Below are 23,178 nucleotides of genomic sequence, written 5' to 3' on the forward strand. Positions count from 1 at the left end.
AGGTAGATGGTGGCCGCTGACAGGAGGCGTCTGAGGATAGACCAACCGGAAAGGATGGACACAGCGGCATTTACCAGCAGGCACCAAGGTGCCACTTAGAGGGGTTTCCGCTTTCCTTTGGGTTGTGTGTCCCCTCTTGGCATGGCAGAGAGGGTCTTATTCCCGCAGTCCATTAGAGCAGTCTACGGCTACTCGTCACGTTCAATGACCTCTCGTATCCAGAAAAGTTTGCCTACAGAAACAGAACAATCTGAGCTTCTCAATTATACTTGATCACAAAGACGGTACCTTCGGTGATCTGCGGGGAAACCTTGAGTTAAGTGTTCAATTCCCCTGCAGAGCCTCCAGAGGAGAAATGAGGCATTACACATGGCAGACATATCGAAATACATATAGGACAGGTCAGTGTCACACTGTCACAGAATACTGGAGGTAGGGGGCCTAAGCTGACCCTAAGCTGGGGCCCTGACTAATCCCTCAACCTGGAGGTACTGTTAAAGGTACAGAGGTCCAGGCCGCCAGCGTAACCCCTACCTCCTGAGGATCCCTGCACCTCAGTAATCTAGTCCTGAGAAGGACCCCGATCACAACAATTGGGAACCAGAAATAATATGCCCACACACAGTATTTAGACGAACGAGACAGTACAAGGGAAAAACCAAAACCACCTTGCATACAACTTCTACACAACTACAACAGAGGGAACACCAACGGGAAAGGAGATAAATGATAAAGCGAGGAAAGGGAAAAAACACTTCCAAATACACTTATCTCAGCAACTCCAAACACCACGATCCGCTCTGTAAGTCTGAATGAAAAGCTTTCACCGACACCTCCCAAACAGACCTGCAGGAATATGAAGGAGTCTCACTAAAGAAGCATTGATTGCAGCTGGGCGAGGCTGGACCTCAGCTAGCCCAGAGAGAGAGAGAATTAACTCCTTCACTGCCGAAAAAAACACAAAGCACCAACAAGTCAGCTGCGAGAAGTCAGGCTGTGTACTCGTGACGATCTTCGTGGCAACACACCCGTGACAGTCAGGTCCTCCAGAGCGAGAGACGCTCCTTGTACCACTCTGGCAAAGAGTTGAGGACCCTGAACAGAGGACTGTCACAAGTAACATGGTAGTCCCCAGTAGGGTGTACGAAAATGGGATTTCCACCACTTTAAAGAACAGACCACAGAAGCTCAAGGAGCCACCCCACTTTACGTGCCGACAGTCAACGACTACCACTCATTAGAAAAGAGATAACTGGGCTCACATGTTCCACCAATTGTCAGCAGAGGTAAAAGGGCCTTACAACAAGTTTGGTTGGTGCTTAACCTCAGGAAGAACAAAAAGATGGGGCATATCAATTCAATATGCATGATTCATTAATCAAAAGGCCACCATGCTCATTAAATGGTTGGCAAGTTTGGCCAAATTTATGGGGCCTTTTAGACAACCATGAAATGCAGGCACAACATCCTTCACGAACATCACGGCTACACAGATTTCCAGATATATATGAAGTCCGGGAAAGCTGAGCATGAGGACTATTAAAGGGGTCATTACCCAACATCTCATCCATCTGTATACAGACTGCAATGCAGGGACCACCCGGGGTCCTCCTCACCCGGACAAACGTACAACCCCATATCATATGGGGAAAGGATACCCATTATCAGTCCCTTCGAGGACAAGTGGAATCATGTCATGTGGACTTTGACTAAAAGGCTATTCCCAACACCTATCCAATAGAAGCGGAACAGATGGTCTGACTGCTGGGACCGGCACTGATCCCGAGAACTGGGCTCCAAAAAGCTCCATTCATTGGCTTCGGGACTGTCAGAAAAAGCCAGCAGAACCTCAGAGATTGAGTGGAGAGGGAGTCGTACACGTGTTTTGTCGAGCGGACCCCAATTGATCTGAAGGTTATTACCCATCCATGGGATTAACTCTTTAACTCCCACCTATTTACACACTAATACGTCCTGCGCTGCCATTCAGGAATCTGTATTGGGGCCAGCAGGGCCCGTCTCCCACCTTTCAGGTTGGCAGCCTGATGGAAGGACGAGTAAAGGACTTGTATTTCCTGTGGATTTTCGGCTGTAAAGCCGCTTAGCGTTTCTTTCCCCTATTCCCCAGATTGTGATCCTGTAACACTGAAGCGTTCCCATAAATCCCCCGTTTACCACGTGAGATTACAAGTGGCGGCGGATTCCCCGATGGCGAGGACGTCGTGTGTAACATTCCTGGAAATGAATGAGCGGCCGCCGGACTTATCACTGCAGCATCCGCCCCCAGAACAATGGGGGCTATCACAAGCCCTGGACCAGGATTCACGAGATGTATTTATGACGGCTGCTTCCTTTTTCGGCTGCCCCTCTCCGCATGACATCAGCCCCCAGGCATGTGGAAAGACTGAGAGATGCATTCTTCCTACAAGACACTAATGGCGGGAAGGAAAAAAATATATCTATATATCTATACAAGCAGCTGAAAAAATGTGCAGCCCACTGTAAAATACAGAAAGGGTCATAGTAAAGGCATATATGCTTCAATAGAGCAGCGCAGCAGTGTAAAGCATAGAAGAGGGAAAGCGATTTCAGATGACTGCTAAGTACTCCACTATACTGAAGGCTTCGCAAAACAATCCAATAAGCGTAATGTGACAGGAGGGGAACAGCTGTATAATGATTGAACAAGCAGAGCTGCAGTGTAAAGCAGAGAAGCTTATGAGAATACTGGAGCGGGATTTCACATATTCCACTATATTAAAGATAAAATAAAAGGTTCAGTTTACAAAGGAGCGAGGAATAGATGTCTGCTGGATTTGGATTGAGCCAAGCAAAGTGTAAAGCAAGGAGGAGGAAGAAAGCAGCAACTGGAGCTTTTGATCATACCGACGGGGGATTGCAGGTTTCTCAAGACAATATAATAGGTCTGTGACACGGAGAGATATAGATGTGTGATGATTTGGGCTGAACAAGCAAAGATGCAGTATAAAGCATGGAGGAGGGATAGAGCAGTAGCCTGAGCTTTAAATAATACAATAGATTTCAGAATATATAAAAGGTTTCTGAAGACAATCTTAATAGGTCTAGGCTATGAGGCAAAGGGTTCTAGATGTGTGGTGGATCTGGTTTGAGCAAGCAAAGTTGCAGTATAAAGCATGGAGAAGAGACCGCAGAGCCTGAGCTCCTGTGATGCAGAACAGAGACATCAGGCTATAATGAAGGCTTCTCAGCCTGGGAGGGGAGGGTGAAAAAAAAAAAGGTCTGGTAAGTTTAGACTGAAGAAGCAGAACTGCAGTGTAAAGAATGGAGGAGCAATGAACTTCAAATAATGCAGAAGGGAGATTTTAGAATATATTGTAGCTTATTCTAACAGTCTAATGTGTGGGGGATGGTACCCTGCAAAAAAATTATTCCCCAACAGTGCTGTTATGGGACGGAGGGGACCGATGTTGGCATGAGGACAGGGAAAGAAGCGCCGCAGCAGACATAACAGTGCAGAGTGTGAGAACAGATCACAATTCCCGCATTCACGGGAGCTGCAGCTTGGAAGTGAATAACGACGAGGGTACAATAAACAATCGGGGCGGCTGCCACTGATGCCACCGCCGTGTAGACTGCTGCCAATGATGAAGAAAGCACAGCCACAGAGACAGCTGTGGTGGAACTACAACCCTCAGAATGTCTGCACCAACCTGGGAACTACACAAGTTACAGAATATGTAATATTTCCCTAGAGTTTTCACTTGACACCGCTTCTGGTGGTGACTTGATCCTGACCGACCATCAGGGCTCTATAAATGCGGGACCACCAGAGACTTCAATGAATAATGAGGGGAGAGGGGGCGGCTGCAGGAATTCCATGGGGGCAATAACCCTGCATGACGTCACCACCTGCTGAATACTTCCCTATGGGCAGTGCAATGGCGGACGCAAGTGATCCTGAAGGCGTCACTGCGCCCCCCAAGACGTTTACAGACTCGGTAACAAAGTGAAGGAAAGACACTCGATAGCGTCAGACAAACAGGGTGACACAGGCAGGAATGTGTTTGAAGTCGGCAGCCGCCCATGTTCGCAGGGGAAGGAGTGTCTGACCATACACCGAGAACAATAAATGCGGCTCAGGGACTCAATACTCTTGTCCTTCTGGAATAAGATCTCTTATGCAGGCAGGTTCGGACAAGTTAGAGGGGGGACTACAAGTTCAAGCATGCCTGTCCAAACACTTTGTAGCCTGGATCTATAGACTTTCATGGACAGCAGTCAAAAGTTGCAAAAAAGTCAAGGTCGATTAAAAGGGGAAGCGGTGATTCACAACCGCTGGTCAGCGACTGGCATCGGATCTAATCACTGCTCCCATTATGGGTGGTAAATCTCCGCGGTCATGGCCGATTACACCATCCAGCTGTCCCAGTAATTTCCCTCCACCGTGACCTTGGCAATCACATTGTGTTCATGTGCTCCAATTGTGAGCAGGAAGGGTCAGCTCCGGGCTACACAACTACTTGGGCCAGGCTGTGCCCAGGGGCTGAGCTGTATAATGGAAAGTGAAAGTGGCTACTGATTGGCAGCCTCGCAAGGCAAAAATTGCACCCAATTTGGTCGATGCATGGACTACGTCCAAGGTCTGAGTCCTTATACCGCCATGGGATACCATATTGCATGACAGTAGGGTGCCACATCTCTTAACCCCAAAGATTGGGGCTGAGACGTCAACATGTGCCCTGGTGAAAGGATCACTGATAGAATAAAAAAGTCCAAAAAGTTTGAGGTCAGTAGTACTTTAAGGGAAGGGGCTCCCAAGTTCCCCTAATTCATTGAACTCATTTTATGCATTTTAGATAGTGGTGGCAGAGTAAGGCTCGGCGGAGTAAGGCATCAATCTCAAGTCCATTCATAGATATTCCTGCCTGCATCACTCATGTGTATAGGTCAGTGGGGAACATAACGCCCTCAGGGGGCACAGTGGGGTGGTCTCCTGGGTATCGGATACAGAGTGAAAACCACCATTGCACTGTCCACAGGGAATCGTTCAGAAGGCTGGTGATGCCATGCAGGGTGCTTGCCCCTTGGAATTCCTGCAGCCGCCCCCTCTCCCCTCTCATATATGGCATATGTAATAATCACATAGAGTTCAATGATAGACAAGTTTTCCCACTGTAGATCCAAAAAGTGAAGCTACCGGTAGAATTTCTGCTAAAGTAACGAGATGATCGATATATAGATGTGATGATGGGTTTACCAGAAAATTCCTGACGCAGAGGCTTCAGACATGTAATTATTAACGCTTCCCTTAAATGAAACCCCCCATCCTGCCGAGAGGTTCACACACCAAGTCATGAAAACATTGGTGCATGTAAAAAATACACAAAAAATCCAATACGATGAAGGTGGCACGTCCGGCACAAAGTGGGGATATAGTTAATTTGTCTATTCCCATGTAGAGGCACTCGTCCCCCCACCCCATAGCCTGGAGAACGCTGGTAATCAGATCCATTCCCCTTTGGAGGAGGCCTACAGAGGGGGCTCCAATTTCTTCTAATCTTTTCGTGATAAATGAAAGTTGTCAAAACTTTTTGTTTCTCAATGAGAAGAATTCTTCACCGTGTAACTGGAGACGGGAGAGTGACTTACATTACTGGTATACAGAGCCGTATACAAAGCAGAGCGCGCGAGGTCAATGCCGAAAACCAAACTTTTATATACCCAGCAAGCTTCCGGCTGGCATCAATACATGGCAGATATCTGCCTGTAACCAGCGCCAATCGACTGTATAACCAGGCGCTCGTTTAAGGTCCTCTTACAATCAGTACGGGGGCAATATATGGGGGCGGATATCAGCGCTCGCCCCCATACTGTCGGCAGCACATCTCCTGGTTACACGGGGCAATAAACGATGATTCAATGGCCGATTTGATCAGCCGCTGAACAAGGTTTTTGTTCGGCGGCATGTTTACATGGGCCAATGATCAAGATCAACCAAGAGTCGCAACCTACTACTTTTACTTGGCTTAAAAATTGGACCAACATAAAAAAGTGACCAACAGGACCCCTGAGGCTCCTCCGTACTGTTGCCATTATACCCTGCCAGAATAAAGGGGGTGTCAGATGACTGCTGCAGCCAAAATTTGGCCACTGTCAGTGCCCATCAGACTCATTCCAGTAACATGAGATTGCCGGGGGACACTGGCAGCAGAAAGGAGGTTTAATGAGGGTCCAGAAGGTGACTGTTTTTTTTGGGGCGGCCCATTTATAAACTAAGTCACCAACAGGACCCCCATTAAACCTCTGTTCTGCTGCCAGTCTCTTGTCTTCCTCTACTGGGGGACATTTTGGGGAGGAATCGGTTGACCACTGCAGCCAGTCAGTGGACTCTGTTTGGCAGCAACAGTCATGTTCTGTCAGCCTGAAGCAGCAGTCTCCTGACTCTTTCCTTCGGCTCAAACAGAACTTGACCACTGCAGTCAATCAGTGATTGGCTTCAGCGGTCAGAAGAGGAATCCAGGAGACTGACAGGGAATACTGAGAGCAAGATAGGTGTGATCCAATAAGTAACTTTTTTTTAATGCTAGCTTTAAAATGTTGGTTCTAAGTTTAATGGACAACTCCGTCTATGGGTGGGGGAACATAAGCGACAAAATTCAGGAGGCTTCAGGATATATCACAGTGACGTAAACTGAAAAAAAAGGGGCGTTCTAGGTTCAGGGGTGCAAAGCAAAAAGGCTGCCGAGGTAGATGTACGCAGGTAGAAAAGGGCCCAATACAGACACTACATAGGGGGTGCAGGAATTCTAAAGGGGCTTTCCAGTGCTGCTCCTTTCCGCATGCAAAGGTGACAGGAGCTAATGATGTTGTAGCTGTACATACCGGTCTAAAGGGGGGAAAGTTACGCTCCTTCAGGTAACGACATTTATATAATTTTTAAGACTTTTCTGTGACTGAGAAGAATGCAGCAGGACCGGCCTTCATTTCCCATAAAGGCCGACGCAAAAATTATGAAACCACCGGTTCTATAAAAAAAGCTACGGATAGATGTGGGCTACAAGAAAATATCCAAGGCACTGCCCATTTTGCACACTTTAGGGTCAGTAAAACGCTACAAAAAAGAAATAATTCTCTGTGAAGATATCCTCCATGAGTCTGCTGGGGTGACATGACGTCCGTATCACATCTATGTGCTCAAAGTTCAATGTCTGCACTTTCCAGGGTCACCTATGAATCATGACGACCACAGATAACTATCAGCCAACCATCACTTTCACCTTTATACACGAGACGGAGATTCTTTTACGAGGGCCGATGATCGGACATTCGTCCCTGATCGTTGCCCCCCCATGTGCTGCCGTCAATAATACAGGATGGGGGACTGATGGATCAAACGGAAAACCCAGAACGATGGTAGCAAGTAAATGGATTATTCGAGCATCCGTCCATCCATCAGCGTTCATGGGTCTATGCTGCCAGAACGTGCAGCCCACCCTGCCGTTTACAAAAGTGGCAATCACTGGTCCCAAAAAGCATTGACTTCTGGAAAAAAACTATTAGGTGGGATTGGGGACCGATGTTTGGAGGAGGTCCGGCATCCGGCAAGAAGTTCCCACATGAATAAGACAAGACGACAAGTGTCTCATCTCAGCCTCACTAATACCAGATGTTCCCACCACTTCCATCCTGAACGGCAGGCGGCCCTACAAGTCATCATAAAGGATCACACCAGTGGGATGGCTAATAAAAAGCACACATAGCCTGTATAAAGTCAAGTCACAAGGATCGACTGGTCATGCCTGCTCTGCGCGGACTCTATGGACATACCTAGCGCAGATGCATCAGACCAGACCAATCAATCCGGCATTAATTACAAGCAAACTCATCCCTCTTCCAAGCTGTCATCTGACAATACAGAGTTTTTGGGGACGTGGCGATCCCCAAATGTAACGATAATCGATATGCATTGGGTAAGAGACAACCAAATATGGTCTGAGAAATTAATCGTTCCCACATACAGGTTGCCCCATAGTGGATGGAGGGTCATAAATCGCTGCAGGTCACTGTGGTTTTCAGCCACGTCAGTGTCGTCCCATCTGGCCTTGCCTTTGATGAATACGGTCCACTGAAGCTCTTTGCACAACGTGGCCTCTTGGGATGGCGCCACTGCTATGTGCAGCTGTCAGATAGGAGGGGATGTCATCACAGCAGGCCAAAAAGGTGCCCAGAGGAGGTGAGTATATTTTCTTGTCTGCACAGAGACCAACCTTTATAAAAGCTGGAAGTCAGATCTCTGGGACTGCCATGATCTCAAAACGAAAGGGTTGCAGCACTGCATTCACTTTACTTTATTAAGGATGTGCTGCTCCGGAGGGAACAGCAGCACATCCACATTGAAAACTTAGAAGGGGATGTAGAGCTCAACGAGTACCACAAACCCCATCATCCTCAGGATAGGTCTCCCACTCATTATAAAGTGATGGGAAATCCTAGCAATTGTCAGTAAAAAGCACAGTCAGACAGGCGTATAAATCGGACCGAGATCGGAACGCAATGCTCGGACTGGCCAGCGGCTCTCCCGACTTGAGTGTGACAGCTGCATAGAAATATATGAAGCGGTCACGCTCGGGAGAACCGCCGGCCAGTCCGAGCATTGCGTTCCGATCTCGGTCCGATTTATACAGCTGTCTGACTGCGCCCAAATGGGATCAGGACAATAGGGATATTACAGAAGATACCGTTATAAAACTTACACAAGTCCATGTATAAAAGCCAGATAATAATCACAGCACAAGCAGCAACACGTCACATAACACCACAAGCCGTCACACTCAAGTAACAAATGGTTAATGATCAGAGAAGGCAATCATCAATGATTGCCTAAAACAAATCTGCCATGTCATTCATTGCACTCATAACCCTGTAGAGATACATGCATAGGGCTGCACCAGGAAAAGGTATCACCCACCGTACGATCCCTCTGATCATAAGGGATTCCCTATGAATCTGTGCCCCACCCCCCCAAAATCAGCACAACATCCTACAAGGGTCCCCCATAAATACCAGTAACAAGAATCCGCACGTGATGTGGACAGCTGAAAAAAAAAACAACAGCTGGCGTCTTTAAGAGTTCACTCCAGAGATTGGTAAAAGCCCCAAAGGAAGCGGCCGAGGAGCCCCGGTCGCCTGTCCCCATGTCCTCGGCATAAACAGGATGAGGTCACGACAGGGTCCCGGGAATCTGGAGCCGATCTTGGAAGTCAGGGGAACCCAGTGTCGGGTTTAAAGGGATCCTGAGGGTCAGCTCCTTGTAATCCCATAGAGGAGAGCGGCACATACCATGCTATCCCGGCGTCTGCACCCACTGGGGATCAGACGTGTCAGCTTACAGCTATGGCCACAGACACAACATAGAGTGAGTGATCCTGGGCACTGCCAATCATGACGGAGGAAGCCTACATCCGCCCCAGGTCAGCTGGCCAATCAGAAATGAAGAGGGGTGGTAACAGGTTGACAGCTTTCAGATGTACCCCCCTCCTCCTCCTGCACAGACATAACAGGTGACAATGAAAGCTTAGGTAGCCGACACTTCATGCAGCACTTAATTCTACTCCATCTGCTCCCTGAAATGTCACATAAAACAATGCAATGCAACAACCCGAGTCACGAACCCTGGAAGTCAAAACAAGCTGCAAAAGTGAACTTCCTCTTTAAGCATCCTGCAAGGATGTGGGGTTAAAGGTTGCAACATCTGTAACACAGCAGGTAGATGGACCCTACATTGGTGATGCTGGGACCCCTCATCAATGATTCAACACTGCAGTGCGGACACAGAGGGGGCACCGGTAGAATCTGCTCCGTCACCACCAATGACAGCAGCAGATACGGACAGTGCACGTATCGCCAATCCCTCATCTCTGCCAACGTGGGCACATGACACTCTCCAGTAACAGGTGTGGGGTGGCATCTGCCCCCAACAGGTACTGTGGGATCATTTACTAGGTTATCACTTGCGGAAGCTTTTTTTCTACCCATAAAACTAACCTGCAATATATTCATGTCCCCAACCCCATGTTACCCCAGCTACTGCAGCCCCTAAAAAAGTCTCAGCCCCCTCCCCGTCACCCCCAAATCTCAGCCCCCTCCCCGTCACCCCCAAATCTCAGCCCCCTCCCCATCACCCCCAAATCTCGGCCCCCTCCCCATCACCCCCAAATCTCGGCCCCCTCCCCATCACCTCCAAATCTCGGCCCCCTCCCCATCACCTCCAAATCTCGGCCCCCTCCAAATCTCGGCCCCTACTCAGTCACCCCCAAATCTCGGCCCTTCCCTGTCACCCCCTGCCTCAGCCTCCTTCGTGTTCCCTCCCCTCCTGTATACATTGCAGGCTCCGCCCCACGTGACAGACACGTCATGCTCCTCGGCGACCCGCGAGTATATGGTGTCCTCACCTGGTTCTTACCCGTCACGGAGGCCCCGGTTCTCCCGCTGTCCCCGGTGACTGAGCGGCGGTTTCCGGCAGACACGCAGCGTCATACGTCAGCAGCAGCCAGGGCGGTATCCTGGCATCCAAGCAGCGGGGATTGCCCCGCCCACCCGCGCGTGCACCCGCGCGTGCACCCGCGCGTGACGTACCCCGGCTGACGCCCTGTCAATCACAGCTTGATACCACCCACCATCACATGATCAGCTCTCAGCTGACGCCCTGTCAATCATTCCTCTGTACTGAGAGCGGAGGCTGGAGAACTACAACCCTCAGCATCTACATGAACATATATAACTTCCTTTTCATCCTGTGACCTTCTACAACGTGCACAGTCATTGTACAATTCAGCATGGGGGATAAGGGGCTGCCAGGGGCCCAGAACACTCCTGATCCCACATCCATCCAGCAATGGAAGGGTGGGCACTCCTGTATAATATGCTTCCCCTTGACCCGCACCAGTGTATACCATCCAGCCCCCCGCCCACCCTGGTGTATGACATCCAGCCCCTCGCCCACCCCGGTGTATACCATCCAGCCCCTCGCCCACCCCGGTGTATACCATCCAGCCCCCCCCCGTGTATGACATCCGGCCCCCCGGTGTATACCATCCAGCCCCCCGCCCACCGCGGTGTATGACATCTGGCCCCTCGATGTATACCATCCAGCCCCTCGCCCACCCCGGTGTATACCATCCAGCCCCTCACCCCCCCCCCTGTGTATGACATCCGGCCCCCCGGTGTATACCATCCAGCCCCTTGCCCACCACTGTGTATACCATCCAGCCCCTCACCCCCCCGTGTATGACATCCGGCCCCCACGGTGTATACCATCCAGCCCCCCCTCCCCCATGTATGACATCCGGCCCCCCGGTGTATACCATCCAGCCCCCCGCCCACCGCGATGTATGACATCTGGCCCCTCGGTGTATACCATCCAGCCCCTCGCCCACCCCGCTGTATACCATCCAGCCCCTCCCCCCTCCCCCCGTGTATGACATCCGGCCCCCCGGTGTATACCATCCAGCCCCTCGCCCACCACTGTGTATACCATCCAGCCCCTCACCCCCCCGTGTATGACATCCGGCCACCACGGTGTATACCATCCAGCCCCTCGCCCATCCCGGTGTATGACATCTGGCCCCCCGGTGTATACCATCCATGAGCCCGGACCTCAGCCCAATCCAACACCTCTGAAATTGTGATGCCGGCCTCTCCCCATCATCAGTGTCTGACCTCATAAATGCTCTTCTTGATAAAGAGTCAAAAAATCCCCCCAGACACCTCCAAAATCTTGTAGAAAGTCTTCCCACAAGAGCAGGAGCCGTTATATCTGCAGAAGTGCCGACTCCATATTAATGTCTATGGATGTAGGATGGGAGGTGAGAAAAGCTCCGGGAGTGTAATGTGGAGGGGGCACATACTTTTCTCCATGGTCAAGTCACCTATTTGTATTTTTTAAAAATATATATATCATTTTCCCTTAAATTCTGAGCAGTGAATATATGATGAATGTGGACTCAGATGCAGTAACCGAATGATGTGCCCAGGACAACTCACGTCATGCGTCATGGCAAGGGGCTGGGCACAGGTGACAGGACTCGTAGCCCGTAGGGTATTGCCCGGGCTGGTCACTATCTTACTGTATTTAGTACATACCTGGAAACAGCTTAAAAAAAAATAATCCATTGCCGATGGCAAATTTGACCTTCAAGGGGACAACATTGACCTTGCCTTAGTTTAGGGTGAACTTTTTATAGGAAACATCTGATATCAGAATAAAGGACGTTCCACACAGTCCACTCCGCGCTGATTTACCCCCCTGGAGGATTGAGCTGCGGCTGTGAAGTAATATATTACTACTCAATCCACAGCATGAATAAAACATTGTGCCGCGTCCATTATTGCCCAGTGGCTCGTAGCCTGATATCATCACCAGATCAACAGCAGGATGAGTCAGGAGTGGTGAAATGTGAACGTCACTTTATGTGTCATATGATGATCGCCGACACCATCAGGGAAGGAATGAGGAACAAGGGAAAGTGCATGAGAACATGTCAGGCATCCACAATCAGCAGGAGATATGTGAATGTCCAGGGCGGTGACGTTCTGAAAAGCAGGATATGATATTTCTGTTCTGAATGTTTCTTCATCCGGACGGAGCACAAATATTATATTTTTTATAACCTGGGAGCAAAATGCTGAAAAAAAGTTTTCAGAAAACTCTTGCTGCAGTATGATTAAAAAACAAACAAAAAAAATGTACAAGAATATAGCTACTATAATGCTGCCCCCTATGTATAAGAATATAACTACTATAATACTGCCCCTATGTATAAGAATATAACTACTATAATACTGCTCCTATGTACAAGAATATAACTACTATAATACTGCTCCTATATACAAGAATATAACTACTATAATACTGCCCCCTATATACAAGAATATAACTACTATAATACTGCCCCTATATACAAGAATATAACTACTATAATACTGCTCCTATGTACAAGAATATAACTACTATAATACTGCCCCCTATGTACAAGAATATAACTACTATAATACTGCCCCCTATGTACAAGAATATAACTACTATAATACTGCCTCTATGTACAAGACTATAACTACTATAATACTGCCCCTATGTACAAGAATATAACTACTATAATACTGCCCCCTATGTACAAGACTATAACTACTATAATACTGCCCCTATGTACAAGAATATAGCTACTATAATACTGCTCCTATGTACAAGAATATAACTAATATAATACTGCCCCTATATACAAGAATATAGCTACTATAATGCTGCCCCCTATGTATAAGAATATAACTACTATAATACTGCCCCTATGTATAAGAATATAACTACTATAGTACTGCTCCTATATGCAAGAATATAACTACTATAATGCTGCTCCTATATACAAGAATATAACTACTATAATACTGCCCCCTATGTACAAGAATATAACTACTATAATACTGCTCCTATGTACAAGAATATAACTACTATAATACTGCCCCCTTTGTAGAATAATATAACTACTACAATACTGCTCCTATGTCCAAGAATATAACTGCTATAATATGAATACGATACATTGGTGGCGGTTTTGGTGACATTGTGTATGTATAGAATAGGACTCAGTGAAGGGAATGGGGGAAGTGATTTGGTAGAGGAAGAGTTATCGCTGCTTCTGGGTGAATCACAGGAAATGTATAGACAGGAAGTAGATGACGCAAATATTTTTCTTTCAGAAATAGCTGCTGTCTCCTTCCTGCGGCTGCGGACAGAACAAAGGATTCTGGTGTCTATTTATTGTGTAGACATAAAATATTTACAACACAGTTATATATACATAGAATGCAAGGTCGTCTTTGGGACTTTAAAATTGGGCTCTCACCTTTCAGCATAGGTAAAAATATTTGCAACAACTATGATTATAGCAGGGTCAGTGGGGGCTCCACAGCAGCGCCCCCTATAAGCCACACATTGGCTATTACCTCAGCTCCCTAGTGCCCTGCAAAAAAGAGACAGGAGAAGGAATTCCCAGGTTTTGTAGAGTTAGATGTAGGCAGTAGAAGACAATGCCGAGACTGTACCGCTGTGTAGAGGAAAAACAAGAAACAAGTGCGTGATTTCTGCTATGAAATTCCAAATATGTGAGTGCAGCTCTGGAGAATAACACAGGGTCAGGATCAGTACAGGATAAGTAATGTAATGTATGTACACAGTGACTGCACCAGCAGAATAGTGAGTGCAGCTCTGGAGTATAATACAGGATGTAACTCAGGATCAGTACAGGATCAGTAATGTAATGTATGTACACAGTGACTGCACCAGCAGAATAATGAGTGCAGCTCTGGAGTATAATACAGGATGTAACTCAGGATCAGTACAGGATAAGTAATGTAATGTATGTACACAGTGACTTCACCAGCAGAATAGTGAGTGCAGCTCTGGAGTATAATACAGGATGTAACTCAGGATCAGTACAGGGTAAGTAATGTAATGTATGTACACAGTGACTGCACCAGCAGAATAGTGAGTGCAGCTCTGGAGTATAATACAGGATGTAACTCAGGATCAGTACAGGATCAGTAATGTAATGTATGTACACAGTGACTGCACCAGCAGAATAGTGAGTGCAGCTCTGGAGTATAATACAGGATGTAACTCAGGATCAGTACAGGGTAAGTAATGTAATGTATGTACACAGTGACTGCACCAGCAGAATAGTGAGTGCAGCTCTGGAGTATAATACAGGATGTAACTCAGGATCAGTACAGGATCAGTAATGTAATGTATGTACACAGTAACTGCACCAGCAGAATAGTGAGTGCAGCTCTGGAGTATAATACAGGATGTAACTCAGGATCAGTACAGGATCAGTAATGTAATGTATGTACACAGTGACTCCACCAGCAGAATAGTGAGTGCAGCTCTGGAGTATAATACAGGATGTAACTCAGGATCAGTACAGGATAAGTAATGTAATGTATGTACAGTGACTGCACCAGCAGAATAGTGAGTGCAGCTCTGGAGTATAATACAGGATGTAACTCAGGATCAGTACAGCATAAGTAATGTAATGTATGTACACAGTGACTGCACCAGCAGAATAGTGAGTGCAGTTCTGGGGTATAATACAGGATGTAACTCAGGATCAGTACAGGATAAGTAATGTAATGTATGTACACAGTGACTGCTCCAGCAGAATAGTGAGTGCAGCTCTGGAGTATAATACAGGATGTAACTCAGGATCAGTACAGGATAAGTAATGTAATGTATGTACACAGTGACTGCACCAGCAGAATAGTGAGTGCAGCTCTGGAATATAATACAGGATGTGACTCAGGAGCAGTACAGGATAAGTAATGTAATGTATGTACACAGTGACTGCACCAGCAGAATAGTGAGTGCAGCTATGGAGCATAATACAGGATGTAACTCAGGATCAGTACAGGATCAGTAATGTAATGTATGTACACAGTGACTGCACCAGCAGAATAGTGAGTGCAGCTCTGGAGTATAATACAGGATGTAACTCAGGATCACTACAGGATAAGTAATGTAATGTATGTACACAGTGACTGCACCAGCAGAATAGTGAGTGCAGCTCTGGAGCATAATACAGGATGTAACTCAGGATCAGTACAGGATAAGTAATGTAATATATGTACACAGTGACTCCACCAGCAGAATAGTGAGTGCAGCGCTGGAGTATAATACAGGAGGTAACTCAGGATCAGTACAGGATAAGTAATGTATGTACACGGTGACTGCACCAGCAGAATAGTGAGTGCAGCTATGGAGCATAATACAGGATGTAACTCAGGATCAGTACAGGATCAGTAATGTAATGTATGTACACAGTGACTGCACCAGCAGAATAGTGAGTGCAACTCTGGAGTATAATACAGGATGTAAATCAGGATCAGTACAGGATAAGTAATGTAATGTATGTACACAGTGACTGCACCAGCAGAATAGTGAGTGCAGCTCTGGAGTATAATACTGGATATAACTCAGGATCAGTACAGGATAAGTAATGTAATGTATGTACACAGTGACTGCACCAGCAGAATAGTGAGTGCAGCTCTGGAGTATAATACTGGAGGTAACTCAGGATCAGTACAGGATAAGTAATGTAATGTATGTACACAGTGACTGCTCCAGCAGAATAGTGAGTGCAACTCTGGAGTATAATACAGGATGTATCTCAGGATCTGTACAGGATCTGTAATGTAATGTATGTACACAGTGGCTGCACCAGCAGAATAGTGAGTGCAGCTCTGGGGTATAATACAGGATGTAACTCAGGATCAGTACAGGATCAGTAATGTAATGTATGTATACAATGACTCCACCATCAGAATAGTGAGTGCAGCTCTGGAGTATAATACTGGATATAACTCAGGATCAGTACAGGATAAGTAATGTAATGTATGTACACAGTGACTGCACCAGCAGAATAGTGAGTCCAGCTCTGGAGTATAATACAGGATGTAACTCAGGATCAGTACAGGATCAGTAATGTAATGTATGTATAAATGACTCCACCAGCAGAATAGTGAGTGCAGCTCTGGAGTATAATACTGGATATAACTCAGGATCAGTACAGGATAAGTAATGTAATGTATGTACACAGTGACTGCACCAGCAGAATAGTGAGTGCAGCTCTGGGGTATAATACAGGATGTAACTCAGGATCACTACAGGATAAGTAATGTAATGTATGTACACAGTGACTCCACCAGCAGAATAGTGAGTGCAGCTCTGGAGTATAATACAGGATATAACTCAGGATCAGTACAGAATAAGTAATGTAATGTATGTACACAGTGACTGCACCAGCAGAATAGTGAGTGCAGCTCTGGAGTATAATACAGGATGTAACTCAGGATTAGTACAGGATAAGTAATGTAATGTATGTACACAGTGACTGCACCAGCAGAATAGTGAGTGCTGCTCTGGAGTATAATACAGGATGTAACTCAGGATCAGTACAGGATAAGTAATGTATGTACACAGTGACTGCACCAGCAGAATAGTGAGTGCAGCTCTGGGGTATAATACAGGATGTAACTCAGGATCAGTACAGGATAAGTAATGTAATGTATGTACACAGTGACTGCACCAGCAGAATAGTGAGTGCAGCTCTGGGGTATAATACAGGATGTAACTCAGGATCAGTACAGGATAAGTAATGTAATGTATGTACACAGTGACTGCACCTGTGGAATAGTGAGTGCAGCTCTGGAGAATAACACAGGGTCAGGATCAGTACAGGATAAGTAATGTAATGTATGTACACAGTGACTGCACCAGCAGAATAGTGAGTGCAGCTCTGGGGTATAATACAGGATGTAACTCAGGATCAGTACAGGATAAGTAATGTAATGTATGTGCACAGTGACTGCACCAGCAGAATAGTGAGTGCAGCTCTGGAGAATAACACAGGGTCAGGATCAGTACAGGATAAGTAATGTAATGTATGTACACAGTGACTGCACCAGCAGAATAGTGAGTGCAGCTCTGGGGTATAATACAGGATGTAACTCAGGATCAGTACAGGATAAGTAATGTAATGTATGTACACAGTGACTGCACCAGCAGAATAGTGAGTGCAGCTCTGGAGTATAATACAGGATGTAACTCAGAATCAGTACAGGATAAGTAATGTAATGTATATACACAGTGACTCCACCAGCCGAATAGTGAGTGCAGCTCTGGAGAATAATACAGGATGTAACTCAGGATCAGTACAGGATAAGTAATGTAATGTATGTACACAGTGACTCCACCAGCCGAATAGTGAGTGCAGCTCTGGAGTATAATACAGGATGTAACTCAGGATCAGTACAGGATAAGTAATGTAATGTATGTACACAGTGACTGCACCAGCAGAACAGTGAGTGCAGCTCTGGAGAATAATACAGGATGCAACTCAGGATCAGTACAGGATAAGTAATGTAATGTATGTACACAGTGACTGCACCAGCAGAATAGTGAGTGCAGCTCTGGGGTATAATACAGGATGTAACTCAGGATCAGTACAGGATAAGTAATGTAATGTATGTACACAGTGACTGCACCAGCAGAATAGTGAGTGCAGCTCTGGAGTATAATACAGGATGTAACTCAGGATCAGTACAGGATAAGTAATGTAATGTATGTACACAGTGACTGCACCAGCAGAATAGTGAGGGCAGCTCTGGGGTATAATACAGGATGTAACTCAGGATCAGTACAGGATAAGTAATGTATGTACACAGTGACTGCACCAGCAGAATAGTGAGTGCAGCTCTGGAGAATAATACAGGATGTAACTCAGGATCAGTACAGGATAAGTAATGTAATGTATGTACACAGTGACTCCACCAGCAGAATAGTGAGTGCAGCTCTGGAGAATAATACAGGATGTAACTCAGGATCAGTACAGGATAAGTAATGTAATGTATGTACACAGTGACTGCACCAGCAGAATAGTGAGTGCAGCTCTGGAGTATAATACAGGATGTAACTCAGGATCAGTACAGGATAAGTAATGTAATGTATGTACACAATGACTGCACCAGCAGAATAGTGAGTGCAGCTCTGGAGTATAATACAGGATGTAACTCAGGATCAGTACAGGATAAGTAATGTAATGTATGTACACAGTGACTGCACCAGCAGAATAGTGAGTGCAGCTCTGGAGAATAATACAGGATGTAACTCAGGATCAATACAGGATAAATAATGTAATGTATGTACACAGTGACTCCACCAGCCGAATAGTGAGTGCAGCTCTGGAGTATAATACAGGATGTAACTCAGGATCAGTACAGGATAAATAATGTAATGTATGTACACAGTGACTGCACCAGCAGAATAGTGAGTGCAGCTCTGGAGTATAATACAGGATGTAACCCAGAATCAGTACAGGATCAGTAATGTAATGTATGTACACAGTGACTGCACCAGCAGAATAGTGATTGCAGCTCTGGGGTATAATACAGGATGTAACTCAGGATCAGTACAGGATAAGTAATGTAATGTATGTACACAGTGACTCCACCAGCAGAATAGTGAGTGCAGCTCTGGGGTATAATACAGGATGTAACTCAGGATCAGTACAGGATAAGTAATGTAATGTATGTACACAGTGACTGCACCAGCAGAATAGTGATTGCAGCTCTGGGGTATAATACAGGATGTAACTCAGGATCAGTACAGGATAAGTAATGTAATGTATGTACACAGTGACTGCACCAGCAGAATAGTGAGTTCAGCTCTGGAGTATAATGCAGGATGTAACTCAGGATCAGTACAGGATAAGTAATGTAATGTATGTACACAGTGACTGCACCAGTAGAATAGTGATTGCAGCTCTGGAGTATAATATAGGATTTAACTCAGGATCAGTACAGGATAAGTAATGTAATGTATGTACACAGTGACTCCACCAGCAGAATAGTGAGTGCAGCTCTGGGGTATAATACAGGATGTAACTCAGGATCAGTACAGGATAAGTAATGTAATGTATGTACACAGTGACTCCACCAGCAGAATAGTGATTGCAGCTCTGGGGTATAATACAGGATGTAACTCAGGATCAGTACAGGATAAGTAATGTAATGTATGTACACAGTGACTGCACCAGCAGAATAGTGAGTTCAGCTCTGGAGTATAATGCAGGATGTAACTCAGGATCAGTACAGGATAAGTAATGTAATGTATGTACACAGTGACTGCACCAGCAGAATAGTGAGTGCAGCTCTGGAGTATAATACAGGATGTAACTCAGAATCAGTACAGGATAAGTAATGTAATGTATATACACAGTGACTCCACCAGCCGAATAGTGAGTGCAGCTCTGGAGAATAATACAGGATGTAACTCAGGATCAGTACAGGATAAGTAATGTAATGTATGTACACAGTGACTCCACCAGCCGAATAGTGAGTGCAGCTCTGGAGAATAATACAGGATGTAACTCAGGATCAGTACAGGATAAGTAATGTAATGTATGTACACAGTGACAGCTCCAGCAGAATAGTGAGTGCAACTCTGGAGTATAATACAGGATGTAACTCAGGATCAGTACAGGATAAGTAATGTAATGTATGTACACTGTGACTGCACCAGCAGAATAGTGAGTGCAGCTCTGGAGTATAATACAGGATGTAACCCAGAATCAGTACAGGATCAGTAATGTAATGTATGTACACAGTGACTGCACCAGCAGAATAGTGATTGCAGCTCTGGGGTATAATACAGGATGTAACTCAGGATCAGTACAGGATAAATAATGTAATGTATGTACACAGTGACTGCACCAGCAGAATAGTGAGTGCAGCTCTGGAGTATAATGCAGGATAAGTAGTATGAAGTATTTACTCTACTTTTTTGTAGATTCTTACTGTATGTAAAGTGTAAAATGATGTTCAGATTTATACAGTATATCCTCTAGATGTGGTTATTTGCACATCTCACGCCGGAGCTCTAGTCTGGGCCATTTGTTTGGATTGTGATTGTCTTGTCTGCTGGAGAGAGGTTAAACGGGCGAGGTCTCCGACTTCATTATGTCACATGTAGTACGTCTTTCTCAATAGTCGCCTCATTCAGACTCCCCTTGTAGCGGCACAGAGCCCCGTCTGGGATGAATTCCATTATTATACGACACTTTTGTTGTAGGATCCCTGAGAACTGAGGTGGAAATAAAGCATTCTGGGAGGGAGAGTCCCGGCCCATCCCGGCTCAGGCGTGGGAAAAAGGGCCGCACACATAAGCCTATTATCCCGGGAGGCCGCAGACCCTGGGATGGCTTCATAGCCAGATAGATGACTTCTATATAAGTTGAAAGCCACAAGATGGAACAACACATTGGAGTGAAATTTAATTATGGTTGTCAAATTTTCCCATATTTTGGCCCCGATTGATCATTGCAGCCACTCCACTTTTCTGGAGTAATTTCCCCTTTTTAGTGGCTTTACTATTTGTCCCAATTGTTACGTTTTCTTTTCATGAAATGCGTTTTTCACCAAATGTTGTATTTTTTGTGCATTTGGCTCCACTGCAGGGTTTTGTACAGATATGAAAGTAGTTTTTGCTTTGCCACCCTTTCTCTGTCCTGGTAAGGGCCCGCTTCTGGGCATGGGAAGATGCCCGTATTCAGCTCACCTAATCCTTACATACACAAAATGCGAAAATAAAGGGCTGGAAGGATTGTGTTCAATATTTAATGGTAAGCCTTCCCAAAAAGAACAGCTCCCGGCCCCCCATGTGTCTGCATTAACCCTCCCAACCCATCCTCATTCACCGCCATTAATTCGGGTCACACTTGAGGGGGAGTTACCATCCGATAAAAAGGTCTTTTGTGTGGAGCTACATGTTTGGGAACGAAGCTCTGGTGAAATAATAGGAGGTTCCTGAGGCTCAAAGGAAAGAATTGGCCTTTTTGTAAAAAAAAAGCTACACATAGAATCTGGTCCATACAAAGACGTTATTCCAAGGGATTTGTCATTCTGTGGAAATGTTTGTTTTTCTCTGGTAAGTCTCCCATCACCCACTGTGTTAGGTAATAACGCTACTGCTGTCGTAACCTGATTGAGACAAGTGGCTGCAGCTTCCTGATTCTGAATATTACTGGAAAGTTCCCTTTATTATGATTACTGTATGCATGAATATAATTATTATAATGCTACCCCCTATGTACAGGAATATAACTACTATAATACTGTCCTCTATGTACAAGAATATAACTACTGTAATACTGTCCCTATGTACAAGAATATAACTACTATAATACTGCCCCTATGTGCAAGAATATAGCTACTATAATACTGCTCTCTATGTACAAGAATATAACTACTATAATGCTGTCCCTATATACAAGAATATAACTACTATAATACTGCCTCCTATGTACAAGAATATAACTACTATAATACTGTCCCTATGTACAAGAATATAGCTACTATCATAATGTCCCTATGTACAAGAATATCATTACGATAATGCCCCTATGTACAAGAATATAACTACTGTAATACTGCCCCTATGTACAAGAATACAACTACTATAATACTGCCCCTATGTACAAGAATATAACTACTATAATACTGCCCCCTATGTACAAGAATATAACTACTATAATACTGCCCCTATGTACAAGAATATAACTACTATAATACTGCCTCCTATGTACAAGAATATAACTACTATAATACTGCTCCCTATGTACAAGAATACAACTACTATAATACTGTCCCTATGTACAAGAATATAGCTACTATAATACTGCCCTACATACAATAATATAATTACTATAATACTGCCCCTATGTACAAGAATATAATTACTATAATACTGCCCCTATGTACAAGAATATAACTACTATAATACTGCCCCTATGAACAAGAATATAACTACTATAATACTACCCCTATGTACAAGAATATAACTACTATAATACTGCTTTTCTCCTTGGTATGGATTCAGTTGCAGAGCGGCTGCGCAGTCTGTCTCTGGAGGTGTCTCTGTGAGGTTTAGCAACAGCATCAGCGGCTACAGGTCACTAATGTGGGGGTCTCTGAAGGTAGGCCTGTCCAGCCTGAACCCAAGATTGCCCTCCTGGACAGGTTTTCAGGAGGTAGGGACAAGTTTTTTGTATTTAAGGAGGCCTGCAAACTGTATTTTAAACTTTGTCCTTACTCGTCCAAAAGGGAGGAGCAACAAGTAGGAATTGTGATCTCTCTACTGCAGGGAGATCCTCAATCCTGTGCATTTTCTTTACCGCAGGATTCGGTTTGTCTCCAGGCTGTAGAGGGGTTTTTCAGGGCTCTGGCCCTCATCTATGATGACCCTGACCGAGTCGCTTTGGCTGAGTCTAGGCTACGTCGCCTTCAGCAGGGGAATCGGTCAGTGGAAATGTACAGTTCTGAACTCCGTAGATGGGCAACAGATTCTAAATGGAATGACTCAGCCCTTAGAAGTCAATTTTGGGAAAGTCTTTCTGAAAGGTTGAAAGATGCCTTGGCAGTATATGAAACCCCTCAGTCCTTGGAGGCTGCCATGTCGTTGGCCATATATCTTGATAGACGCTTTCGGGATAGACAGGTGAGATCACCTTCTCCGAGGCCTTCTTGTCGGGATTATGTACCTCTGCCGGGGGAGCGGTCTGGCGGTGATCCAGTACTGGGGTAGGTGGAGGA

The 23,178-nt window shown here is 45.5% G+C and overlaps 1 protein-coding gene across 9 annotated transcripts in view; it reads right to left on the reverse strand.

Annotated features, from left to right (window-relative positions):
* The window catches only part of NDEL1 (nudE neurodevelopment protein 1 like 1), a 51,964-nt gene that overhangs the window by 15,936 nt on the left and 12,850 nt on the right, over window positions 1-23,178 (reverse strand). For 4 of the 9 annotated variants that reach the window (XM_073682488.1, XM_073682490.1, XM_073682481.1 and 1 more), the window contains exon 1: window positions 9,322-9,466. The exons of 1 other annotated variant lie outside the window; for it this stretch is intronic. In XM_073682488.1, coding sequence (XP_073538589.1) covers window positions 9,322-9,324 — 3 coding nt within the window. In that variant the 5' untranslated portion in view covers window positions 9,325-9,466. Of the gene's footprint in view, window positions 1-74; window positions 307-9,045; window positions 9,198-9,321; window positions 9,467-10,433; window positions 10,602-23,178 lie in introns of those variants that run through there. 4 more of the 9 variants (XM_073682484.1, XM_073682483.1, XM_073682486.1 and 1 more) reach the window with 4 other exon arrangements.

Source organism: Phyllobates terribilis, unplaced genomic scaffold (assembly GCF_046119375.1).
Source record: "Phyllobates terribilis strain yellow unplaced genomic scaffold, ASM4611937v1 Scaffold_5__5_contigs__length_657084704, whole genome shotgun sequence".
Classification (NCBI taxonomy): Eukaryota; Metazoa; Chordata; class Amphibia; order Anura; family Dendrobatidae; genus Phyllobates; species Phyllobates terribilis.